This window comes from Marmota monax, unplaced genomic scaffold (assembly GCF_021218885.2).
Source record: "Marmota monax isolate L192 unplaced genomic scaffold, Marmota_monax_Labrador192_F-V1.1 WCK01_AAM20220418_F8-fsc00076, whole genome shotgun sequence".
NCBI lineage: Eukaryota > Metazoa > Chordata > Mammalia > Rodentia > Sciuridae > Marmota > Marmota monax.
In genome coordinates, this window is record NW_026692843.1 from 4,858,063 (window position 1) to 4,883,374 (window position 25,312).

Genomic DNA, 25,312 nt, shown 5'->3' on the forward strand with positions numbered 1-25,312 from the left:
GGGATTACAGGCATGCACCACCATGCCTGGCTCTGTCTATACTTTGAAAAACCACAAAAACACAAGCTGTGAAGCTCCCTCCCCATGGCATGGCAGAGGCAATCTCAAGCCCTTGACAAAACCATCTAAATGGGCGTAGATTTGGAGGTTGTTTGAAACAGAAGCAGTTTGAAACTTGACATGATTTGAGCTGTTTACAGGTGTCTGTGGTAGCTAGTGAACAGTTGGCAGTGTAGATGTCTGGCTTGCCTGGATCAGGAGCCCTCACCTTCCTTTCTGACCGAGTCCCCAGGGCCTCAATACCTTCTCTCTGGCAGTAACAACCTACTGCTAAGAGGTCTTTGGAAGTGGGTGGGGGACGGCATCCTGGACTCTCCTGGTTGAGAATTGTTCTAGTATCTGTGAGGACTTCTGTCACCTCCTGACGTCACCCTTGCAGGAACTCACAGAGAGGTCTAGCCCCACTTTACAGAAGGACAGGGGGCTGAGTGGTGTCCATAGTTGTTCCAATGCTAGCAAGCCTCCTGAAGAGCTGGCTCTGAAACCCTGGCCCTGTGTCCACCGTGGCCCTGTACCACGTGTCCTGGCCCACGGAAGGTTTGGAGGGATGAGTCTACTGGCTGTTCTTGCTGGTAATGAGCTGAGGGCCTCTAATTCCAGTTTGGTTGGATGATGACCCGGTGATTATTGGTGGTGTTCTTTAAAAGACATAATTCATGTTCTTGGCCTGGGCTGCCCATCACCGTGGGTACTGGGAGCTGAGGCTCACACCCGCCGATCTGTCCTTGCTCCATAGGCAGCTCTGAAAGTGCCTGGGCGGGGAGCTGGGGGCAGAAGGAAGGTGCACCTGTAGGGTCCTGGCCGCATCATTCCCAGGAAAGGATCAGAGTCAAGTGTGTGACTTAACTTGTACTTGGTCACGTGGGAAGGCCTTCTGAAGAACCCCCACCCCTCCCAGAAGAGAAAGAAAGGCATCTGCTCCTGAATCATCTGATTGGAATTCCTCCCCAGCCCCTGCACATCTCACTTGTATCGGAAGTGTGGGAAATTAGGTGATTGGCAACTGCACGCTCGCCCCGGCTAGGCCATGAGTGGAATGGAGAATGAGAATGGGTTCTGTAAGATGAGAGGAGGTCCTGGCCATGCCCAGGCCAGGGAGGGCAATGGGCAGATGAGGAAACAGAGGCCCCAGGGCCGATTTGGGCCCATGAAGAATTCCTATCTCTGTAGAGGAAGAGAAAGTCTTCCTTGCTTAAGCTTTGTTTCTTAAATAAGCTACTCGTAAGGTGTGTGTGTGTGTGTGTGTGTGTGTGTGTGAACTCCATGATCTCTGATTCAGGCACATTAATAAAGATATCAGAGCTGGGCACAGTGGCTGTAATCCAAGCAAGCCAGGAGGCTGAGGCAGGAGGATCACAAGTTGGCCAGCCTTAGCAACTTGGCAAGACCCTAAGCAACTTAGCAAGATCCTGCCTCAAAAAATGACTGAATAAATATAAATAAAAAGGGTTGGGATGGAGCTCAGTGGTAAAGCACCCCTGGGTTCAACCCCTGGTACCAAAAAAAAAAAAAAAAAAAACAATTCCAAAAACCAAATATAAGAATAGTATTCAAGTAGATAACTACTTTTCACATTTTTAGAAGTAAAAAGGAAACGTTGTCACCCCCCTCTTTTCTGGAGTGGCAGCCTGGTTGGGTCTCTCACTGCTTTTAGAGGTCAGAAGACCTAGATGCTTTGAGGGTCTGCCATGGCCGGCCACGCGGGAAGCTGCTTCTGTGCTGGGAACCCTGCCTCTGTCTCCTCCATGAAGGGAACTGAGACTCTAGAAAGATCACGGAATGAGAGAGTGGTTGTGAGGGGCCAACAGAGCAGCCCCCCAGCACGGGAGCTGGGAAGAAGGGTCATTTAGCTAAAACACTTTTAGTTCTGGATCCTGGAGCATAGATAGGCCATGACTCTCTATGTTGGTAGAGAGACATTCAAAAAAATAAGTTCATATTTTCTTTAGTGCAAAATATTTTTAGAATTAATATTGCTTTTTTATAGCTTGCTGAAGGTATAACATATGGATGTTACTGGGGTTTTTTTGCTACAAGTAGAAATTATGTAAATTGATTTAGTATCAGTGCTACTGTAACTGGAGTTGGTAAAATAGAAGCTGGTCTAGTCATCTTCAGGGAAGGCTAGGAGACCCCCATCTCTCCCCTCAACCCCGTCTGGACCCTGGGAATCGCAGGGTGCTCATATTGGGGTGGAGTAGAATGTTGTGTGATCAGATCTTCCCTGAAGAACTCGAGGAACCCTGGATTGTTGGCTGCTACAGAGAAATTTCTCTTCCTATGAGCAAAGTTTTATGAATGCCTCTCTGAACAAAGGCTATGAGCTAATCCCCATCATTCATTATATTTAAATAGCATAACATTCCAGTGAAGTGCTTTTCCAGATGTTCCAGCAAGTGAAACCATTCTTTTGTGTTTCATGTTATAGCTTTCTCAGTAAAATATGGCTTTGGAACTTTTTCCTAATAAAAGGGAATCATGCCGTCAATTAAAGAATTCATCTCAGGATCCTTTATTTTTTTGTCGTTCTTTATTTTAAATGCTTCCTGTTCTTCCGCAGCAGACATCCAGAGCCTGTCAGCTCCAGCCTGGGGAGGGGAACCCAGTGTGGGGCTTTTCCAACAGGACTCTCACTCTGGAATCCGCTGTTCCTGAGTGCACCCGCCAGAGGCCCTTGCTGTCGTCAGCAGCTATCACACAGGCATCTTCCGGCCTCAGTCAAGTAAAGATCCCTCCACCCCTGTTCAGGGGTCTGGCTAGAATACGTCCCTTCCTTCTTGGGGATTCTAGCCCTGCCGGGGAAGTAGCTTTGATGAATGAAGACTCAGAGTGGCCCCAGGAGATGAGGAATTCCATGTGGCCAGGAATTCCACATCAAGGATGTGAGAAGGGCTTCAAGGCCAGAGACCCTTAAATTGAGCCTGGATGGAACCTGAAAGGAGAGCAGGTGGGGACAGGTGGACACAGAGGAGCAGAAAGAAGCAGCTCAGGCAGGTGGAGACAGCAGGGAGGGGCCAGGACAGCAGCGGAGAGGGGGGAGGGGGAGGCACGGGAAGCAGCGTGGGGAGTGGAGACAAGCTGCCTGTGGTGCCCAGGACCTTGGCCACTGTCCTGACCCTCCTGGCCAGCCACCCTACTCACCTATCTTTCGAAGAACCCTGCTCTGAATTTGGATTTTCCTTGATGCTTCTTGCTCCCCTCATGCAGCGTGGGGAGCAGGTAAGGGCTGGGCTGTCTAGCCCTCCTCTGGGCCAAGTGCAGAGCCACAGGCAAGAATGGGGACACATCCCAGTCTCATTAGCACAGGCCAGCTGTCACCAGTGGGGAAAAGGCAAAGAAAACAGGAAAACATTGATGCTTATCTGCATGAACATCTCCCTGGGAATAAATAGGTGAGCATCTCTTGAAATGCAGGCCAAGGCTCCCACAGTCCACCCAAGGGTGTTTTGCATGCCCTCGCCTGCCCCAAAGCAGGTCACGTGTCAGAAGGGAAGAGCAGGAGAAGTGCAAAGACAGCCGGGAGTCCAGGAAGATATTTTAAGCAAAAGGAATCATGTCCCATCTGTTAGCAGATGGAGCCCGTGCAAATCATCAGGGGAGATAAACATTGAGGAAATGAGGAGGTCAGGACTTCAGATGCCGTGCTGATGCCTGTCTAAAATGAATTCTTTTAAAAACAAGTTTTTCTTAAAATTAGATGACATCCTTGGTTTAAAAGAAAATTAACTACAAACCTATGCATGTGTGAGCATGTAGGTTGATCCTTTGCCTTTAGAGTCAAAACCAAAATTATGTCCATCTACAGAGGCGCGACAGACCAACCTGCTGGATGAGGCAGACAGTGAATACGAGGCAGTCATGAAAAAGCAGGAAATCCTATCACATGCTCCAACAAGGACCGCCCTGGAAGGCGTCATGCAGAGGGAAATGAGCCAGGCATGCAAGGACGGTGTGACCCACCCCTGCAAGGCCCCATGAGGCAGGGTGGAGGCGGGGGGAAGGGCCGTTTGGGTTGCCTGGGGATGGAGGCTCGGGTGAGAGGAGAAAAGGAGCCAGAGTTGGAGGGTGGTGATAGCTGCGAAGTGACCTGGGTGCCCTTGCTGCCACCAAACTGCACATTCCAAAGGGAGAAAATGGTACATTTTATGTGATGGGACTGTCACCACAGCTTTAGAGGATCCCACCTGAGCAGGAACTGGAAGCTGCACCCCTGGTCTGGGGGCCGGGCTGTCGTGGGCACAGCCCCCCTGGCGCAACATCCAGCCTCCTCTGTGCTGGGCACGTGCAGCGCTTCCTTCCTTCTTCTCAGAAGCAGTCTGCGTTGCGGGGGCGGGGCTACCTGAGTGACGCTGTGGCCTAGACCTCGACTGTTTTTCCATGATTGTATCCTCTTCCTAACCACCAGGCAGCGGCACATCCTGTCTAATGGGAACAATCAGGCTCTTCCAACTCCAGAGAGGGCATTTAAGGAGATCATTCCTAAGCACGTGGTTCAGAGCAGAGCTGCTCACCAGTGTGTGCTCTTTCTGCTACTGGAGAGACTGTGTTCATCACCAAACTTCCAGACTGTGTCAGAGAATTCAGTGTTTCCCTTAGCTACCTGTAAGAAACCCCCAAATGTGCCTACTGCCAGCCCTTCCTCCCTGTGAGCTGTGAATCAGGAGGGCATGGCTGGTCGTCTCTCAGAGCTCCTTCCCACTAGCCTGGAGGCTTTGGGCGTGCTCTGTGGCCCCATGGATTCCTGGACATTTGTGTCCATGCATCTTGGGACTTTCCTGCCTGTTCCCACAGGGGAGGTGGTTGGGAGCAGGCTGCTCAGATCTCCTGGCCTGCCTCAGAGTCCTGTTTAGAGGAAGCCCAGTGAAGCCACCTCCCACAGTGAGACAATGGGGCAGTCACTGTGAGGTCCCACCCACCACAGCCCCAGGAAGTCCTGCTGCCTGGCCTGGGCCAGAGGCCTCCAGAGCAGCCTCGCTGCCTCTGAGTCCATCCTCTGGAGCAGATGAAATTGGAGACCCCTTCATGTGTAGCTGGGCAGCACCTGCCAGGGGCGTTTTGTCTGCCCTTCCTTGACTTAGTTCCAGACCTCCCAGTCCTCCCATTTGCCAGTCTCCCAACAGAGGTAGGGAAGCCTGTGCCTCTGAAGCTGGACGGTCAGCTGCAGTGGCCACACCAGAGCAGGATGCACCCACAAGAGTGGGCAGTGTTGGGCGGGTATATTCCTTGTGGGACACGTGTGCTGACCTAGCTATAGGCTCTGGGGGAAGAAGGAGGAAGTATTTCCCATTGGTACAGGGGCTGGAAAGTCAAGAAGAAGCACGGGGCTGTCGCACCACAGTGGGAGCTGCGTCTGTCAGGGAGGCATGGCAACCAGCGGCCGAGCTTGGAGCTCAGGCCAGGGTGGGGCAGCAGAAAACTGGGGCCCAGTGCTGCAAGGACACAGAGAGCCCAGGGAGGTCCAGACAGCAGAACAGGAGGTGAGAACTGGGGTGTGAAGTGGGACTGGGAATTAAGAGGAAGACCAAAGCAGCGTATCACGAAGCTGCTGATGGGCAGGAGCTCTGGGAGGTACTCGGCATTCGGATGAGTTAGTTGGGGCTGGATGGCCAGGTGGAGGGATCTTGGCATGGATGGATGGATGGATGGATGGATGGATGGATGGATGGTGGGTGATGTGCCCATGGATGAAAGATCAATAAGGCTAGAAAAGTAGACAAAGACCAGATTGTGAAGTCTTCTTAGGAGTTTGAGTAGAGTGCAGAAATCCATTTGAGGAGTCTAAGCAGGGGGAAACAAGTGGAACTGTATCTGAAAGATCCCTCTGGCTCATGTGGTTAATAATCTGCTGGAGGAACAGGCTGGAAACGAAGGCACGTTCAGGGGTTGTTGCAGTAAGAGATCACAATGGACCTGAAATGAGCACCAGTGGAATGGAGAAGGTGGCGGGCTCCATGGAGTTTAGAAAGTGTAGTTCCAGGGAATCAGTGGATGGTAAGAGAGGGAGCCGTCCAGGAAGACCCCTGGCGAGCCGGTAGCTGGGGAATGGCAACACCTCCCATCCAGGTAATAGGAAAGGAAGAGGGAGAGAGAGGGGTGCTTATGGCTGTCACAGGCTGGACCCAAGGCAGGATCCACCCCTTCCTCCTTCCTTCCTGCATCCCCAGAACTGGGTGTAATGCCGCTGTGTGTGGTGTTTGAAGTTGTTTGACTGATGAGTAAACATGGAGCTGGGGTTACGCAGACTCTGAAGGGGCAGAGCAGGGGGACTGGGGCCCTGGCTGGTCAACATGGAGAAGCTTTCAAGGTGAACTGATAGAAGGGGAAAGGCCAAGGTGACGTGCCAGTCAGACACTGGGCTCCTTGCCCTTGGGCATCTGTGTCACGCTCTCTGCTCTGGATACTCATCTGAGGAGGCCCCTCTCTCAGGACCAATGCCACAACAGTGAATGCCGTGCTTCCAAGGAAGCTGATGGGGACAGAGTGTGTGCTCCTCCTCCACAGGAAGAGGTTGGCAGTGAACCAAAGACTCTCTTAGGACACATCCCCAGGGACATAGGTCAGGTGTCCCCAGGATAGTCAGAGGCCCCCAACAGTGGGACACTGGGGCTGAGGACCCTTGTTCTCTCCAGGCTCCCAGAGTGGAGCTCCCAGGGTGGGGCTCCCAGGGTGGGAGGCAGGAGCCCTTTGGTTTTCTCCTCAGTGGTACATTTCCTTCTCCAAGCCTCATTGCCCCTCCCTTCCCACCTGCTGCTGTGAGCCAAATGGGCCTAGAAATACCTTCTGACTTATCCTCCGACATCACTGACCCCTGGACCCTCACTGCCGTTGCTGGGGTCTCCCAATTGCCCATGTTGTGGTTCAGGAGAAGGTTGTGCGTCACCTTTTCACGATGCTCTGCCTCTGACTAGCATGCCTCTGGGTGTCCTCTGGGGAGCTCGACCCAGGCTCTGGGCTGCACCCAGAATCTTGAGAAGGAGGAGACCCAAGAGGAGATTTGGGAGGAACCCAGCAGAGTGCCGGAAGGTGACTGGAGAAACAGCATCAGATACCAGGTCAGAGAAGGCGTCGGTGAGGTGACGCTGGCAGAGGTAGAGGAGGCTGCAGTGGTGTGGCTTCCTTCTTCAGAGTCCTTCCTGGAGGACAGGAAGGGAATGGGGCCCCTTCAACCACCTCAATGTGGACGGGAGTCCAGCAGATCCCTCCATGCTCCAACAGGAGGAGGAGGGTCCTTCTCGTTTCTCACTGTCACTCTGCAAATATGCTGGCTTCTAACAATCGGAGGCAGAGGCCACTTAGGAGGTCTCCAGCTAACCTTCAGAACGATGTCGTGGAGCTGCTGTGGCCAGACAGCCTGCCAGATAGTTGCACAAACTCTGCCCCTCCTGAGCAAAACTCTGCCCCTCCTGAGCAAACCTTCAGCCCAAGCTTTATTTCTAATACTTCTCTTATTCTGCTACAAGGAGATTTCAGTCTTCTTGAGCTACTCTCCCAAGGATATGGTAACACTGAGCTCCTTATTGAGAAATTGTTCCTGGGACAAATATACAAGTATTAAGTGAGACTGTCATTTTTCCCCTGAATAATTCCATATTTATTTAAAGGACAAATGCATTAAGTGCATTGAAATCATCAAGTGATTGATAGTAAATATATGTAACTTTTATGTAACTAATTTATTTAATTTGAGATTCTGCCCCAGAGCCCAAGTACTAAGAGAAATCCCGCACCACCTTTCATGGGGAAAGAATGGCTGTCTGTGTGTAAACCATTGACTGATGCAGATGACCTGCTCTGTGGCTGCTCAAATTCCTACCAAGAAAGAGAACTCGATGCCCTCATTTCAGGGTCTCAGAATAAGTAAGGACATGTGTACAAGGATGTTTATTGTGGCATAAAATTAAATGAAATTAAAAATGTGAGGAACCTTCACTAGTGAAAGGTGGCAGAAAGATTGGTGGCACTTGCCCATCACGGAGTCGCATGCAGCTCCTGGAGTTCATTCATCAGATCCTGGGGGCTGTCAGGCTGGGATTTCTGCGAGGCATTGATGAGGGAGAAAACATGAGCACGTGATCATCTCCCTCCAAAGCCTCCACCCGTGCACACTCATGCATCTCTAAGTGTGTGCACAGGTACAAAGGTGTGCAAAGACACTGGAGGTTGTCACACGGATTGCATGCAGCAGGAGTCTGAAAGGAGACAAAGAGGAGGAAAGGAAACCAGGGCTGTAGGGAGTGGTGTGCTTGCAAAGGCCACACGGACGGTAACTGACATGAGATGGCACATGCATGGAGCAGGACTGGTGCCGTGGGACAGCACTAAAATGTAGGCACTTCAGTTTTACTTTCATTTTATGCTGTATTTGCATCGCTTGATTAGTTTACAAAGTGGTTTTTTTTTTTTTTTACAATGATCATGGTTACTTATGGATCAGAAGAAGAATTTTATTTTAAGTTTGAACTAGTCGAGGAAGCACAGAGACTGATACAAATGCACACAGGTTCTCGGAGGTATCTAGTTCAGAGTTGGGCACGCTACTTCTGTTCGGCACTCTGCTCCTCAGAAGCCACCCTTGAATGGCCACCTTTCGCCATGAGGACACATGAGGAGGGATCACCATATCCGGAGGCGTGTTCTCCCCTGTGCCTCTGTTAGAGGTCAGTTTCCATTTTTAAAGAGTGCACATCCATGGGTTTGCACGTTCCCTGTTTGTCCAGCGAGACCTACGTCATTTCACCCTGCCTTTCCCCAGATCCACACGGAGTTTCAGTGCATCTCTCTGGCCTCGCCCTCCTGCCTAGAGAAACCAGGCCTCCTCTCCCTGGACGCCCTCATCACCACGTGGTGGAGAGTACACCGGGTTTGGAGCCAGACAGGCTCTGCCTTTCTCTGGCAGTGAGACCTTGAGTAGAGCCCGAGACTGTTGTATTTTCTCCTTTGCAGAGTAGGGATAATAATGTCTAGCTCACTGTGCCATCTAGATTTTTTCCCCTATGTTATTTACTAAGATTTTATAGTTTTGCGTGTAGGTCTGTGATCTGTTTTGTGTTGATTTCTTGTAAAAGGCGTAAGGTCTGTATCTAGATTTTTTTTTTCTTTCCTTCTTTCACATGGGCATGTCCAGTTGTTCCAGGACCAAGTATGGAAAGACTCTCTTTCTGCCATTGTATTGCCTTTGCTCTTTTATCAAAGATAGTTGGCCATGGTTATTGGGTCCATTCTGGGCTCTCCATTCTGTTCCAGGAGTCTGGGTGCCTACTCATCCACCAGTGCCACTCTATCTTGGCTATTGTCTATTTATGGAAAGTCTTCAGCCTGGGAGTGCCAGCTCTCTGGTTTTGTTCTTCATCACATTGCGGAAGCTGTTCTGGATCTATTCCCTCTCCATGGAAATCTCAGAGCCATTTTGTTGATATACACTGTAGAATATAAAGATTTTCATTGGAATTGCTTTGAATCTGTACATGAAATTGGAAAAACTGATGTCCTGACAACATTAAATTTTCCTGTTCATGAACATGGACTATCTCTCCATTTATTTAGTTCTGGATTTCTTTCATCTGAGTTTTACAGTTTTTATGTAGATCCTGTACATATTTTGTTAGATGTATAAGTAGGTATTTTATTTTTGGTGGTGCTAATATAAATAGTATTCTGTTTTTAGTTTAAAACTTTACTTGTTTATTGCCAGTGTTCAGAAAAGAGATTAACATTTTTATATGAACTTTGAACCCTGTCACCTTGCAATCATTGCCTGTTTTAGAAAGATTTCTTGTGGATCCTTTTAGATTTTGTACATAGATAACCATGTCATGGCCTGCTGTGAGCAAAAGCAGTTTCACTTCTTACTTCCTGGTCAGTACCTTTTATTTCCTTTTTTGGTCTCCTAGTGTCAGGACCTCAAGAATGATGTTGAAAAGGAGAGGTGAGAGGGACATTTTGCCTTAATCCTGATTTTAGTGGGAAATCATCTATTTCCTCACCATTAAGGAAGATGCTAGGTGTTAGCTTTTTTGGTAAATGTCCTTTGTTAATTTAAGGAAGTTCTGCAATTGGAGGAAGTTCTCCACTTTCCAGTTTGGTGAGAGTTTTTGTCATAAATTGGTTTTGGGCTTCATCAAATGATCTTTCTGTACCCATTCATATGACCATGTGATTTTTTTCTTTACCCTGTTGATGCAATGAATTGATTTTAAAACTTTGAACCAGTCTTTTTTTATTTATTTATTTTTTAGTTGTAGTTGAACATAATACCTTTATTTATACTTTTACTTATTTATTTATTTATATATGTGGTGCTGAGGATCGAACCCAGGGCCTTGCATGTGTTAGGCAAGCACTCTGCTGAGCCACAACCCCAGCCCCTGAACCAGTCTTTTATACCTGGGATGAATCCTACTTGATTGTGCTGTGTAATAATAATAATTATTATTATTATTATTATTGTTATTATTATTCTCCTCCTCCTCCTTCTTCTTCTTCTTCCATTGGTGTATTCAATTTGCTAATATTGTCTTGAGGTTTTTGCATCAATGATTATGAGAGATATTGGTCAATAGTTTTCTTTTCCTGTAATGTCGCAGTCTGGTTTGGGTGGTAGAGAAATGCTGGCCTCATGAATTATGAAATATTCCATCTGCTTCTATCTTTTGGAAGATATGATCAAGAATTGCTTTAAGTTTTTCCTTAAATATTTGGTAGAATTCACAAGTGATCCATCTGTATTTGGTAATTTCTGTTTTAGAAGGTTATTAATTACTGACTCATTTTAAATGATCTATTTCTCTCTCTCTCTCTCTCTCTCTCTCTCTTTGTTTTTAAACAGAAATCCAGGTTAACCGCAGGTTGAGGCTCCAGGGGAGTGGGCAGACGGGGTGGGCTTCCTGGAAGGAAGGGCTCCTTCATTTACTCACGGACTCCGCAGCCGCCTTCTGAACCTATGGACGGGGAACAAATCCTGCCAGCACGTGCCTTTCCCGTGCCCTACTCTGGTTTTTCTTGGATTACTTGAGAAATTCTGTTTGTTTGTTTTTAAAGTGTAGCTACACATCCCCACGTCATTTAGACTTCCTTAATTTATATTTTGTAATAATTGTTGAAATAAGCCTGACGACGGAAGGTGACCTTCCTAAATTTGCAAGGAAAATGATTGCTGAGCAAGTAAGCAGCCCAGGTGGGTGTGTTGCTGGGAAGGTGCTGAGCTTAAATGGTACTCTTCACAAAGAGCTGAGTGCTTCCACCAGGGCGGAGTAGGGCACGGGGTAGGGCTCGGTGTAGGGCATGGCTAAGGAGGAGGCCTCGCCCTGTGGTCCTCGGCCACTTGCCAGCAGGCTGTCTCTTTAATTCCCCTTTCCCTCGCTCATAAATGCAAATAACAACACCACCTTCGGGCGCGGAGAGAACACGGAGGTGATGTGCGAAGCTTCCGGCACAGAGCTTGGAGGCCACCCGTGACAGCCCTTGCATTTATTATTTATCAATCAAAGGGAGATTTATGGAGAGTCTGCACTGCTGCAGGGGAGGGGAAGGTACAAGTTGGCGCCCATCCTTGTGGAGAGCAGAGTCCTCTGGGGAAGCAGGACTGTGCCGATGATCACTGCAGAAGATTGAACAAGATGGAAGGTCAGGGAAACAGACAGATGGCCGATGCAGCTCAGACAGGAGATGACCCTCCAGCAGGGGCAGGCTTGCTGCTGCCTGGTCTTGGCTCTGAAAGCCCAGAAGGTGGCATCTGAGAGGATATTTGGGAGGGGTGGGCCTTCCTGCCGCTGGCTGCAGGTCTGCCCTGCGTTCCCATGCTGCAAACATGCAAAGGGCGTGCACTCAGGATGCACAGCAACCGGAGCCTCTGCTTGCTGGAAGCCAAGATTTCTTGTCTTCTCCCTGAAAGGTGCCTGCTCAGCTCCTCTGGCCTCCAGCCCTTCGATGATTTCTCTGCCTGGGGCTTGTGGATTCTGTCTTGCCCATCAGCAGTCAGTTCCCCTGCCAGTTTGCCTCCTTGGCCTCTTGGGTTCTGGTCCCCCCACAACTTCACCTGGTCCCCTGAGACCCTGAGCTCCTGGACCCCCATCCTCCATCTTCCAACAGCATCTTTGACCTCCTGGCTCAATAAGTGCGTACATTTGCCATTGCTTGGGTCTTACTTTAGTTTGTGAACACTTAGCTCCAATCATCCAAAGCTATTAAGCTTTTTCTTATCTAGAAACAAGGGGTTCCCACCGACCCCTCCCCGTGGCTTTCAGTGTGCATTCAGACCATGCCAGGATGGGCTTCTCAGGGCAGAGCTGTGGGCCGACCAGGGGTCTTGCTCAGCTCCCACGTGTCCAGCATGTATGTGGCCTTCTCTGGGGGCATAGAAGTGCTTATTTCAGCCCAGACAAATGGGAACGATTAGACATTCAGCAAAATACCCCAGCTGCAGTCTGATTATTTCATCGTTATTGGTGACGGCGTCTCCTTTTTGGAGTGGGGCTGGCGGAGGTAAGATGAGAACAGTGCTGGGCTTGTTGGGGAGCTGTTTGGAAGGCACCCGGCAGGGAGAATTGAAAATGCGTCTTTAGAGGCCGGGAGGCTTGGCTGGAGGGGAGGGTGGCAAAGGCCTGCAGCTGGCGTCTCCCCTAGCAGATGCCTCTCCTTCTGCAACAGAGCAACAAGACAGCGGTCAGTCGGGAAAGGAGCATCTCCCAGGAGGCTGCCACGGAGGCCTTGAACTTGGGAATGAACTGATACTTCCTCACACAGTAGAGACTTTCTGACAAAGACAGGCGCCATCTTGGACGGCTCAGGAATGCCTGTGCTGTGGCAGGAGAGGAGGTGTCCTCCGCAGGTGGGCGACTCTTTCCCTGGTACTGTCTGTCCCTTCCTAGCCGTTACTGGACCTGCTAGTCACATGCAGGCTGAGCATCCCTAATATGAAAACCCGAAATCTCAAATGCCCCCAAACCCAAAACTCTTGAGCACCAACATGATGCCACGTGGAGAATTCCACACCTGACCTTGTGTGACAAACCAGTCACAATGCAGGTGCACTAGAAGTCTATAAAATCACCTGCCAGCTAGGGCATTAGGAATACATGAAATGTAAATGAATGGCATGTTTAGACTCAGGTCTCATCCCCAAGATATTTTATTAGAAATATGGAAATATATGAAAATATGGAAAAAAATTCTGGTCCCTGGTGTTTCAGATGAGGGATGCTTGGCCTATATTGATTTGGGCCTTACTGTACTTCCTCCATCTCCTGCAGGACAGAGAGCAGCACAGACAAGACCCTGGGCTCGAGGCCTGATGTGGGCCCTGGGCAGACTTGAGTGAGCGGGAGAGGGCGGCACTGGGCAGGAGCTCAGCTTGGGTAACCCCAGGAGCTGCTGCTCTGCAGTGGGGGAAGCTCTCCGCTTGCTCTGTGTATCACTGGATTGTTTTGATTTCATTGAATAATGGACATTCACTATGTTTTAAGCTCTAGATAACAACAGAGAAATGCAGTAAAGGTTGGGCTCTTCTTTGCCAGGGTCCAGGAGTAGAAGTGGACAGCAACCCCTCTTGGCACTGGTGGCTGAGGAAGAGAGTGCAGAGGTCTGTCCCCAGGCTCATGGCCTGCCTCATGGAGTGGCAGCCCCAGGTGCCAGCCTGCACCTGCTGGAGCCAACACAGATGGAATGCCCCTTCGGGCAGCATGGCAGGCCACAGGGTCCCTTCTTGTTATCTCACAGCACTGTGAGGCAGGCAAAGTCACAGCCCAAAGAGGCAAAGTCACATGTTCCTGATGGCTTAGCTACAGGACAATGACACCTCATAGCTGCTCTGCTGAACAGAGAGCAGCCCCCAGTAAGGAGAAGCCACCCTTCATGTGGATGGAGTGAGGCTGCTGGAGTGTGCCTTGGTGGGCGTGGGGTCTGCAGGACAGGGGTGGGCCTGCTCCTAGTTCTGCACCAGCACTTCCTGGTCCTCAGATGAAGCCAAGGAAGCCATTGCAGCCCGTGGTTCTCACTGAGGCTAGTTTTGCCCCCCTCCTCTAAGGACATGGGTTGTATCTGGAAACATATGTGATTGTCATGACTCGGGAGAGGGTTGATATTATTGGCAGTTAGTGGGTAGGGGCTGAGGATAGAGCTGAGCACCCTGCAACACCAGGACACATTATCCGATCCAAAACGTTGATAGTGCCATGGCAAAGAACCCCCAAGCTTAGGTAATGCCCAGGTGTGTAAGAAGGACCTTGCCATGAACAGGAGCCAGGATCTGGGGTGTCCTCAGATTCCTATGCAGAGGCAGAAGTCTTGATTGGGGGTACCAGGCTGAGAAACATTGGCTAGGCTGTGGAAAAGGGGTACATCTGCAAAGGGATCTATTGAGGATAGCCAGTGGGACAGCAACTAGGCTCCTGGAGGTATGTGGCTGGGTGGGTGACCTGCTGTCCCCTGGGGTCCTTCCCCCCCCCCCCCCGGGGAGAGAGGCTGGAGTGAGCAGACACAGCAGAGGCTGGTGGAGCATGGCCCACTCTCCACGCCACACTCACTGGAAGGCAGAAACGTCTGGATGTTCTCCACTCCTCCTTCAGACCTCAGCCAAGGTCACTTCCTACAGAGAGACCCACGGCCAGGCCAAGTCGCACTTCCTCATCTGTCAACATGCTTCTAGTCAGCTTCTGGGCTGGTCCATTCTGGTGTCTTCAGAGCACACAGTAGGTGCTCAGGAATGTTTTTTTTTGTTTTTGTTGTTGTTGTTTGTTTGTTTTGTTTGGTTTTTAATGAGCATACTTTGTCCGGATAAATAAGAGGACTCTTTGCATTGCTGGGAGGGCAGAACCTAGTTGAGGAATCCAAGGTGGACAGAGGAAGTCTTGCCAGCCCTGAAGCGGTGGAGAACCCCTGGCGGCAGACCCGTCCTGCAGCAGCAGAGCACGTGTGCATGTGTATGTGGGGGAGGGGTGCACACAGGTGTGCAGGTGGGGGAGCCACCTGGCTAGGGAGGGTCTCCAGCGGTCAGCAGCAGTGGCTCAGCAGCTCACCAGCCCTGATGCCAGAACCACTCATACTTGCTTCCTGGAAGGCCCTGAGCCCTGGGGCAGAAGTCCTGCCCAGAGGAAGGAGTCTGCCTTGGGCAGTGGCAGCTGGGGCGCTGTCCCCAGAGCAGCCCGGGACTGAAGGCTGGCTCCCCTCCCTCATGGAGGACTTACATACTGTGTGAACTCTGCTGCCTTTCATTATTTGGCAAAAGTGTTCGATTTTACCTTATTAAAGTGAGTGTCAGGGTCATCAGCAGCCCCCAGTGCTGTCCAGCCTCTTTCCTGAGGAGTCCACTCCCTGCAAAACCCAGGCACTTGAGGTTGAAGCGGGTGATTGCATCCTTCCCCCAGTCCTCTGGCAGGGGGTCCTTCCCCCTCGTCAACTGTATTTCTATATCGTTTCTAGCTGTGTCTAAGAACTAATGAAGTTTCTCATGCCGTGTGTCAGCCCTTGACTAGCTGGACAGTGCTGAGTTTGGGGGAAAGACTTTCTCCTAACAAGTGACCCTGCTGCCTAGCATTCCCTCTCCCGGTCCAAAGGTGTTGGCGTTAGGTAGCTGTGGCCCTCCTCACTGAGACGCAGGTGGGCGGCATTCAGGAATGGTCCCTGGGTACAAGTGCGGTTTCGGGGTGTGTTTAAGGAAAGCTCTGCACCAGCCGACACCCTGGGGTTTCCTTCCTGGCGAGCACTGCTATTGGCCGTGTGCTTTTCAGAACTTGGGCCGTTTGGGGCTCCTGGATGCCAGGGCTCGGTGGGGAGGTCAGAGCTCTCTGGATCATGCAGGAACTGCTCTCTCCCTGAACCACAGGAGCAACTGCCTGGCCATTTTCTACTGAAAGGCCATACAAGTATTTGGGCTCTTTCCCCCAGTTTCTCAGAACTCCGAGGAGCTGCTCTTGACCTCCGAGGTTCTGCCCGAGGCTGATTTCCTTAAGAAGTATGCCATGGCTGCAATAGTGGGTTTTATTCTGGAAAAAAAAAAAGTCTTTAACTCAAACTTCCATAATGATATTTGTATAATTATCAAATAGCAGGAAATAGAGGCTGGCTCCCTTAATTTTATCATCTTAAATGTCACAAGAATGGCAAGGGTGTTTAAAAGACAAAAGAAGTGCTTCAATTAGTAATTCCCATGGTAACTAATAGAGCTCCATCTTTTTTTTCCCCTTTCTGTGGCTATTTTCAGTACTTAAATTGATTTACATCCCTGTGGAAATGTGGGGGGAAAAAATCAGGGATCGCATCTGTCCATGCCACAGGAGCATGGGGCTCCGTTACCCAGTCCCTTCAGCCCCTGCCCAGGTGTTAGCCGAAGAGCCGGCTTCTAATCAGGTGTCTGCTTCCTTAAATAGGAAGAAAGCATGATTTCCCTTTGATTCCTTTCACAGTTATACAAATGATTTTATTTTTAATTCCTATTATAATTTATATGGAAACCTGAGTATACATATATTTTAGTGGCCAGAAATTAGAAGATAAAACTGGTTTCATGTGAGCCAAGTGTGGAGACCCCTCCAGGCTCTGAGTGCAGCCAGAGTCCAGGCTATTCCTTGGAGTCTGCCCAGCTTCTACTGGACAGGGTCAGGCCCTCCCAATCAGGGTCCCACCTGTCTCACCATGTCCTGCAGCTAGACACCAGACACAGAGGACACTGATCCTCAGGACACCCTAGGATGCCTGGGCAGTGTGTCTTTCTAGCTGTGGCCACACTAGTCCCTTTGCCTCCCTCCACTCCCCTCCCCCCTGGACACCCTGATGCCTCTGCCACATCGTGGGTCCCCACAGTGGTCTGCTGCCGACCATGCTCGCAGCCCCACACTTGCTGCATAGGGAATGAACAGGTGAGAGGGGCCCCCATCTTCACTCCACCTTGCAGGAACCCCGGAGGACTGGAGGACAGGCATTCTCCTCCTCATCTCACTCTCGAGGGTGCCAGCAGCTGGAAGAGGTCAGCCGCCACACCCTGGGCTGGCAGGGTTCGGTCTCCAGGAGCTGCTGCCTCCGAAGCCTGCGTCAACTCCCCTGCGCAGGTGCATGGAGCCCTCCAGGCACACCATCTGTTAGCAGTTGCTGGCAGTTATCTGTCATTTACCGTTTAAAGTGGGTCAGGAAGCTGAAGGAGAGCTAGGACCCAGGGAGTTTCTCAGGTGTTGACAGACATCACAGCCAAAACACACACAGAGGGAAGGTTGTGGCCATGACAAAAGGTGGCTTGACTGAGCCTGTGACAGGTGCCCTGGAGGCGTCACCTTGTGCATCCCTCTGATCATAGCTGACCAGCACCCAAGTAGATGGGGACTGGGGTTTTCCCAGCATGGGGGTGCAGTTAGCACTAAACCTGGGTGGCCCCAAAGCAAAGTAGTGTATGTTGGTCAGCCACCACCCCAAGGTGAAGGTGAACTTACCCTCGTGTTGCAAATGGAGAACTCGAGGCTAGAAGGGTGCAGTCGCCTGGCCAGTCTCCTTCCAGGGGCAACATAGTGGGCCCCTGGCACATAGTGGGACTGGCACATAGTGGGCCCAAGTTCACCGTCTTTGACTGCAACCTCCTTCATAGCCACGAGAGGAGCTCCTCTTCCAACAGAAGTCTCAAGTTCATCTATAGAATTACACCATCAGATGAGAAAGTCCCAATTCCTTTTGGAAAAAGAATAGGGGTAAAAAAAAAAAAAAAAAAAAAACCAGGAATCTTACGTGGCAGGCACTGTAAGAGACCTGATTTGGAGAAGGTGCACCATCAAGGCCACTGCCATCAGGCCCCAGCACAACCCAGTGAGACTGCGTCACCCTCCCACCTGGACGTCGCGCCTCCCAGGTCCTGGGTCACTGGCCGGAGTCAGGCCAGGAAGCTGCCCCAGCCTCTATCCTGCTGGCTGCTGTTTTAGTAGTGTGTGTTTATCACCACGGAGAAGGGTTCAGGGCCGCTGGAAGGAAGCAGGCAGCGTCTGGGGATGGCCCATGCTCCAGGTGAGGGCGGGCTGGGTGCCGCCTCACCTCTGATGACCCAAGTGGCTGGGCTCCCAGCTTCTCCCGCCTTTGACTTTCTAATCCATGAGACTGTGATGAGAACGACTGCACAGGCAACAGCATTAAACTAAAACGCGTCTGTGGAAGCGCCTTGCCTGAGTGATACTCACTAATGCCAGCTCCTGTCCCTGCAGATAAGAGGAGGTTGCGATTGTGCCTCAGTTGGGCCCTGAGCTTCCTGGCTGACGGGCAAAAGTGAAACACAATGGCGTGCATTGTTCTAGTCTGATTAAAAGAATGTTCCCAGTTTTTCAGGAAACATAAACACTTTCCTGGTGCCACAGTCCAAGACAACTGCATGTTTTAAACCTGATAGGGTTTGCAATCATGATCCCCCAAAAGGTGGAGGAGCCTCCTTTTGCAATCCACAGCATGTACACATCAATCCTTTCATGAAAAAGCACTACTCTGAGACTGGACCCTAACCCTCAAGGATGGCTAAGGAGTTAGAACTGAGGTCTGCTTCTCCGCGTCTGGCTCTTGAATGGACATCTTATGATGAAAACACAGAGGGAAAGGACAGGTCTGCTGATGAGAGGGACTCCTCTGTCCATTCTGCTCCAAGATGCTGCTGTGTGTGGGCTCAGGGAGTGGGGCTCCCGGGACTCGCAGGTGGCTCTGAAGTCCCACACCTGCACAGGCAGGAGGCTGACCTCAGGGACTGAGAGCTGAGTGGGCTGTTGGCACAGGTCCTGTTGCCCTGTGAGTGTGCATGTTGGTCTGGAAGCCTCTCGGCCTTGCTCCAAGGGCTCGGTTCCAGGAGCCTTCAGGGATGCTGGCGCACGAGGGCGTCCCCTCCTCTCTCCTGTCCAGAAATTCCAGAATTTGGATTCATGTGCAACCTCGATCCCAGTGTTCAAAATGTTGAATTTGAGTTGTTCGTCTTTTTTGCAGAGGAATTTAAACTTGTGGGTGAGATAACCCCCCACATGCAGATTCCAGTGGGGAACCCCAGGGACCCTGTCCTCTAGCGGCTTTCAGGACTGAGCTGCTTCTGACTTTCCAGACCACCCTAACCTCAGAAGCCAGCCAGTCCAACGGGAGGGCAGGAAGGGGTCTGGTCAGTGTCATCACAGCTCTGAGGTAACAGGTCTGTACCTGCAGAGTTAGTGGGAAGCAGAGCTCTGGGACCACATGTCCTCCTCCTGTTCTTTACCCCCACGTGGACGCCTGTCCTTCAAGCCCAGCTGAGCTCCCTTCCTTGTTACCCTGGGCAGACCTCCCCTCGACACCGCTGATAACTCATCCATGTTTTCATGTAGCCTAAAGCCCCTAATCAGATGTCCCCAACGTGACTGGCATTTGATGAGCACCTGCTGGTCCACAGTGGTCCAGCTGGTCCACAGGTGGAAGGATGCCTGGGAACAGCCTGCAGAGCTCTTTGTTCTTCCCAACTCTGACGCTGCGGTTCGGGCTGTTCCTCTGCTCCTCCAACAGTGAGCTCGGTTTACTAGCAAGGCCCCAGTTCTGGTTGTAGCTGCACTCACAGAAGAGATCAACTGCCATCTCCCCTGGTTCCCTGGAGATTTTAGGTGGATGAAACGTCTTTTCACATCAACAGGATGTTTGGCTGGGAGAGGGTCATTTCATTTTAGTCATGAAGTTCGTAAATGAGTAGTCATTTTAAAATACATTGTCCCCAGGTGAAATTTACCTGGGGCTATGTCATTAGGATTAGTGGAGCTGGCAAGATCCCCGGGGGCCGTTATTCTGTCCCTTATTTGTCACAGAACCTGGAGGTGTCACTGCCGTGTCCTGTGTCCCTGGCAGAGGTCTTGTCCTGTTGGGAGTCTCGCTAGGCTGAAATGTGAAGTAGTCTTAACACGAACATGACCTTCTCTTGTTGGGTGTAGGCATCACCCTCATGGGGAATCGGCAGGGCTGGCACCTTGAGGTGAACCACCTCAGACGCCCACACCCGACCCAGGCCCTGTGGACGCAGGGAGTCCAGCCCAAGGCAGGTACCAGGGAACCCGTAGAGTTGGGTTAGGACAAGGTTTGACACAACTATGATGAAGTTTGACTTATAAATTAGATACCAAAAGAGATCAGCAACCCCAACTGGTCATGAAATGGGACGATTCTAGCAATGAACTGGAGTATAATTGCCAGTACCATGACGGGCGTGGGGTTGGACGGTAATTTAAACAAGGGCCACTTGAACACAGCTCTGCGATCTGCGACAGCCTGCTTGCCCAGACAGCTGCAGAGCCGCTCACGGGCGGCCACTATACACAGCGTGGGTGCGCTGGACCAGGGTGTGATTCACGTCCCTGCTGGGACAGCGAGGGACGTGAATCACACTACTCAGAACACCTAGGAATTCAGAACTTGTGAATTGTTTATTTCTGGATCATTTTATTTAATATTTTTGGACCCTGGTTGACCATGGGTAGCTGAGACCTTGGAAAGCAAAACTGCCAGTGAGGGGCTGGAGATGTGGCTCGAGTGGTGGCGCACTCACCTGGCATGCGCGAGGCACTGGGTTCAATCCTCAACACCATGTAAAGATAAAATAAAGACATTATGTCCACCTAAAACTAAAAAATAAATATTAAAAACAACTGCCAGCGAGGAGGACACTGCCCTTCCCCCTGTGATTTCCAGGGAACTCCCGACAGCCTGAGACTCTCGGGAAGGAGGAGATTGGTTGGAACACAACATTTCCGATTCCAGTGGCCAACATCCCCTCCAGAGGCCAGGTTGCTCACTCAGGCCTCCCCAGGTTCCCGCTGATGGCCAGTGGACCAAGAGGTGTCCCTCAACCTTGGGCCCAGCTTGGACTAAGTGCAGCTTTCCCACATTTTGGAGACAGGGCCTGGTCTGCCAGAGCCCCCAGGAGCTTTTCTTTGGATTTGCTTGTGAACCTTCAATGACTTTGGGTTGGGTGGGCAGAGCACATGTCTGTAGGCTCCTCAGGGACGTGTCACACCAAGTACTGGCATATTGAGGATGCTGGGCTGCTTTACCCTGAGGGCAAGGAAGCACGGCCCATGTCCTTCCTCTGATCAGCTGAGTCCTGAGCACTGCCCCTGGCCAGTGGCTGGAGGCCACTCCTCTACACAGCTTGTCCCCAGGAAGGGACTCCTGACCCTGGAGCCAAGTTGGGGGTTGTCCCAATGTAGGGGGCTTGCTCTGGATCTGGCTCTGTAGCAGATCTAGCTGGAACCTCTTACCAACCATGTGCCTCAAGCAAGTCACTTCAGGGTCGTCTTGAGATCAGATGGAATCCCGTATGTGAGGGATCTAGCCTGTCCTTAGTCAATGTGGTTATTAGGTAGCATAGGGACGCCTCTATTCCCTGGGCACAGACCCCACCCATGGCCACATCAGGGGTCAGCAGTGACATTTCTCTCTTTTCCTGGGCCTCACTCCTCACAACTCCAGGCTCACCCACACATTATCTCACTGGGTCATCACCGTGGAGCTCTGAGGGACATATCAGTGACCTCATGTGTAGAGAACATTGAAGTACCGAGAGGTGAAGGGACCTGCCCACAGCCACCCAGCCTTCCACTGCATCAGAGGGCAGGGCTCTGGCTCAAGAAAACACTGCTTCCTTCTCCTTCCCTCAGAGGGTGGATTCCAGAAAGACCACCTGCCCACGCGGGGGGCAGGGAAGGCACTGACCCCCAGGTATGTGCAGGCTTACTTCAGCCCACGCTGCCTCTGGCCTGTGACACCTCCCCTCTCCCAAGCCTTGGCACCGTTCCCACCATGAGCCCCGGCAGCCTGAGCACATGGCATTCCAAGGTGAGATCTTGAGGTGTAAAGAAAGTCGTTTTCCGAGAGCCTCCCGGAGGCGCTGCCTGGCGGTGGAAGGGGAGAGCTGGCCTTTGTAGGTGGACAGAACAGAAAGCTGTCCAACATTACACTTTTGTGGCGGAGGATTGTTCCAGAATGGAGCGCTGCATATTTTTGTGATAATGCTGTTTTTGTTGTCAAATGAATGCGGCAGTGTTCTTCCCTGTGGAGGACGGATTCGTTACAAGTTCACAGAACTTTTTCAGTGGCAGCGAAAAATAGGTGCTTGTCCTCAGCAATGTGTATTAGGCCTGGAGACGGATTTGCCAGGAGCTGGGTGATTTGTGAGTTCCCCAAAAGCTTACCTTTTATGACAAACTCTATGTTAAAGAGGAGAGATGCTTAGCTTTTCCTCTTTAGACAACGCAGTGGGCAGCCACGGCGTTCTCGGCTCTTCTCATCTGTTTTAAATCTGGACTCTCCCCTGTGCACTTTCAAGGGATTCTAATTAATAACTAGTTGAAATGAGTCAGGTCGGCCTGATGGACAGGAGCGATCATTACACCCAAATATTTGAGGGTGCTTTGACAAACCAACCAGTTGATTGGCAGATCAACTTATATGTCCCCTAATTTTCAAAATCTTTCTTCCCAATATGTAACAAACTCCTCTGCTCTGGGAAGCACGTCCCTGCGAAGGATCCGTCGTCTGGAGGATGCTTCTCCCTCTGTGTCTGGCACTGATGTGTTTTTTCGTAATCTCTGAGTGGCATCCCTGCATGGCGAGGGCTGCGTGTCACAGTCAGCCACATCTCTGATGGCCCTGAGCCTGAGCCCACAACCTTACCCATGTCCCTGATCCAGCCTGAGGTCACCTGCTTCCTTCCCCACGTCTCCAGGCACGTGGATGCTGCCTGTTCTTCCGTAGCCCCCAGCCCCACCCCTCTGCCACAGCCCTCAAGCACACCATCTGGACCACAGGGATGTCCTTCTTCTGGTCTCCTTGAAATCTAATTCTGGAGAAAGATGCCCTGACTGGGCCAGCCCCAGGCTAGGAGCCGCTGCTTCTGTGTTTCACTGCCCCGGGGCCTGCCACGATCCAGCTCTCAACCCTCTGTGCTCCAGAAGTCTGTTTGGAGGCTTGTCTTTGGACTTCCTTTAGGGTAGAGGCCTTGAGGGTTGTGAGTGGATTTTCTTTTAAGCTCTAAATCCCTAGCACTCGGCATATCACTGGCTCACACTAGATGCTCAGTAAGTGCTAAGTGACTGGTTTAGCATCTTTATTCATTCATCCACCTGGGATTTTCCGAGCTGCTGGATTGTGCACAGAGGTGTTTAGGTAATAAAGAAGTTCTCAAGACAGCAGCTCCTATTTAGATGGCACCGAGCTAGCTGTGGCTTGTGTGTCTGGTGGTCCCCTTGCTCTGGCCATCTGTCAAGGGAGGGTCACACCTGCCCATGTGGTAGGGCAGCAGGCATGGCCTGACCTATGTCCACTGCCCTGCCCTGTGAATTGCCATGAGGGGGCTGTTAGGGGGAAGCTGTAGACAGAAGGAAGAGGTGGTAAGGACAGAGAGTGCTGGGCAGGACCAGGCCACCCTGGAGGGCGAGGACAAGACATTGAGGGCAGGGCTCATGTGAGTCGAACCTGGCAGGTTTGAGCTATCAGGGAACAGCACAAAGAAGTCAGGGAGGGCGCTGGGACGGTGCCTGTGAGAGCCGGTTGCTGTGGCCTCTGCCGGCCCAAGGCCCTTGCCCAGGAGCATGCACTCTCCGATAAGCAATGCAGAGGGCGTGAGCTCACGTGCCCTGCTCTTCTCCACACCAGCTTGATCAGCAAAAATGCTGTCTCCTGCTTTCATTAGCAATAGCTGTTGTTCTTTCACAGTAAAATTGCATTTATTTATTCTAGTGAAGTGGTCCTCCGCCATGGGGATTGGATCTGTGACAGCCAGCATTTTAATGAACAGCAGCAGTTGCACTTTTAAATGAGGCAGGAAGCCCTACCTTTGCTTTCATCCGGGGTCCGTGGCAGGAGCAGACCTCTGAGTAGTGACTCTGCTGGCCTTGCCCTTGCTGAGTCACATGGCTCTGCAGGCTTGTGGCTGGTCAGTGTCAAAAGAGTCACCAGCCAGAGCCTTCGCACACATAGTTGGCAGCCTAGTCACATACCTAGAGTCACCTGGGGAAAGGCAGGTGCGATTCAGATTGACAATCTAGAAAGGAACGTTTACCAACATTGGCTTCCTATGTCTGAATATTAGAGATGCATCGTGTTCTCTGAGGTTCAATCAACACAAATTTACTCAAGAAAAATACCTTTTGAAACAAATTTAGTGTTCATGTACCCAACCAGCCTGTCCTGGGCACCCTCTGCAGTCTGAGCCCAGTCTGCGGAATGAGAGAGAGAGGGGTCTGCCCATCCCAGCTGAGTTAGGATAGGAACACTGTCAGGTAAAGTGGGACCAAGGCTCCCCCCAAGTCCAGCTTACCCTACCCAGGCGTCTCCCTTGCTTCACTCAGTTGGTGGAGACATTTATGTTTGGGAGCCAGTGACTGCAGCCTCTGCATGCTCTCCTGGACCACATCCCACCAGTCCCCAGCATCAACCCTAAGATTAACACCTGGACGATGAGCATGGTCTTTGGACTTGGTAGGGCAGCAGCAGGTACACCATGGAATTCGCCCTCTGGTTGAGCAAAGGGGATGGGCGCGTCTCTTCAGCCTATAGACTGTCTCTCTCCAGTTTCAATAGAAAAGGTGGCTCAGTGAGTTCACCGTGCAATCACACCTCCAAACACATATGTCCACAGAAACACGCCAAGGAGCGGACTGTGGCAACATGCCTGCGGGAGTCCTTGAGGAGTTCATTTCTATTTCCCTCCAGGAAACACACAGCAAGAATGTCACTGCAGAGAAGTGAAGCCATCAAACTATGTCCATCGCTTTTGTTTTCTATGCCAACTGGAAAAAGATTCTGAGGTCGGATGACTTTTGGTGGAAAGTCCTGATCCTGCTGGAGGACAGAGCGCTCTCGGTGCCATGCCCAGGAGACCCACGATCTCACCCCCACTCTAATATTACAGACCAGGCCCTGGGCCCCGCGCAGGCTGGCATTACTTTAGAACATGGCTGAGCTCTGCATGGCACCCGTAGACCCATGGGAGGAGACCAGAGGCAGGCCCAGCAGCTGGGGGCAAGGGGCCTGTGGGCCACAGCTGGGGCTGGACCCCACTTGGTTAGAAGAGAGCAAGTGAAGCAGGGTGTCGCTCAGACCTGGTGTCGCTCAGACCTGGGGGTGTCATTCAGACCTGGGGGGTGTCACTCAGACCTGGGGGGTGTCGCTCAGACCCGGGTGGTGTCACTCAGACCTGGGGGTGTCACTCAGACCTGGGGGTGCCAGGGGGCTCACAGGTGGCCCCATGCTGGACGTGGCAGGGGCCCCAGACTATGGCCTGGCTGAAGGGCACCGG

General features: G+C 51.3%; 1 protein-coding gene across 3 annotated transcripts in view; it reads left to right on the plus strand.

Annotated features, from left to right (window-relative positions):
* Ptpre (protein tyrosine phosphatase receptor type E) overlaps positions 1–25,312 on the plus strand; it is a 134,832-nt gene that overhangs the window by 23,067 nt on the left and 86,453 nt on the right. Inside the window, exon 1 of one of the 3 annotated variants that reach the window (XM_046448758.2) lies at positions 4,901–5,537. The exons of 1 other annotated variant lie outside the window; for it this stretch is intronic. In XM_046448758.2, the coding sequence (XP_046304714.1) occupies positions 5,424–5,537 (114 nt within the window). In that variant the 5' untranslated portion in view covers positions 4,901–5,423. Of the gene's footprint in view, positions 1–4,900; positions 5,538–25,312 lie in introns of those variants that run through there. One more of the 3 variants, XM_046448757.2, reaches the window with a different exon arrangement.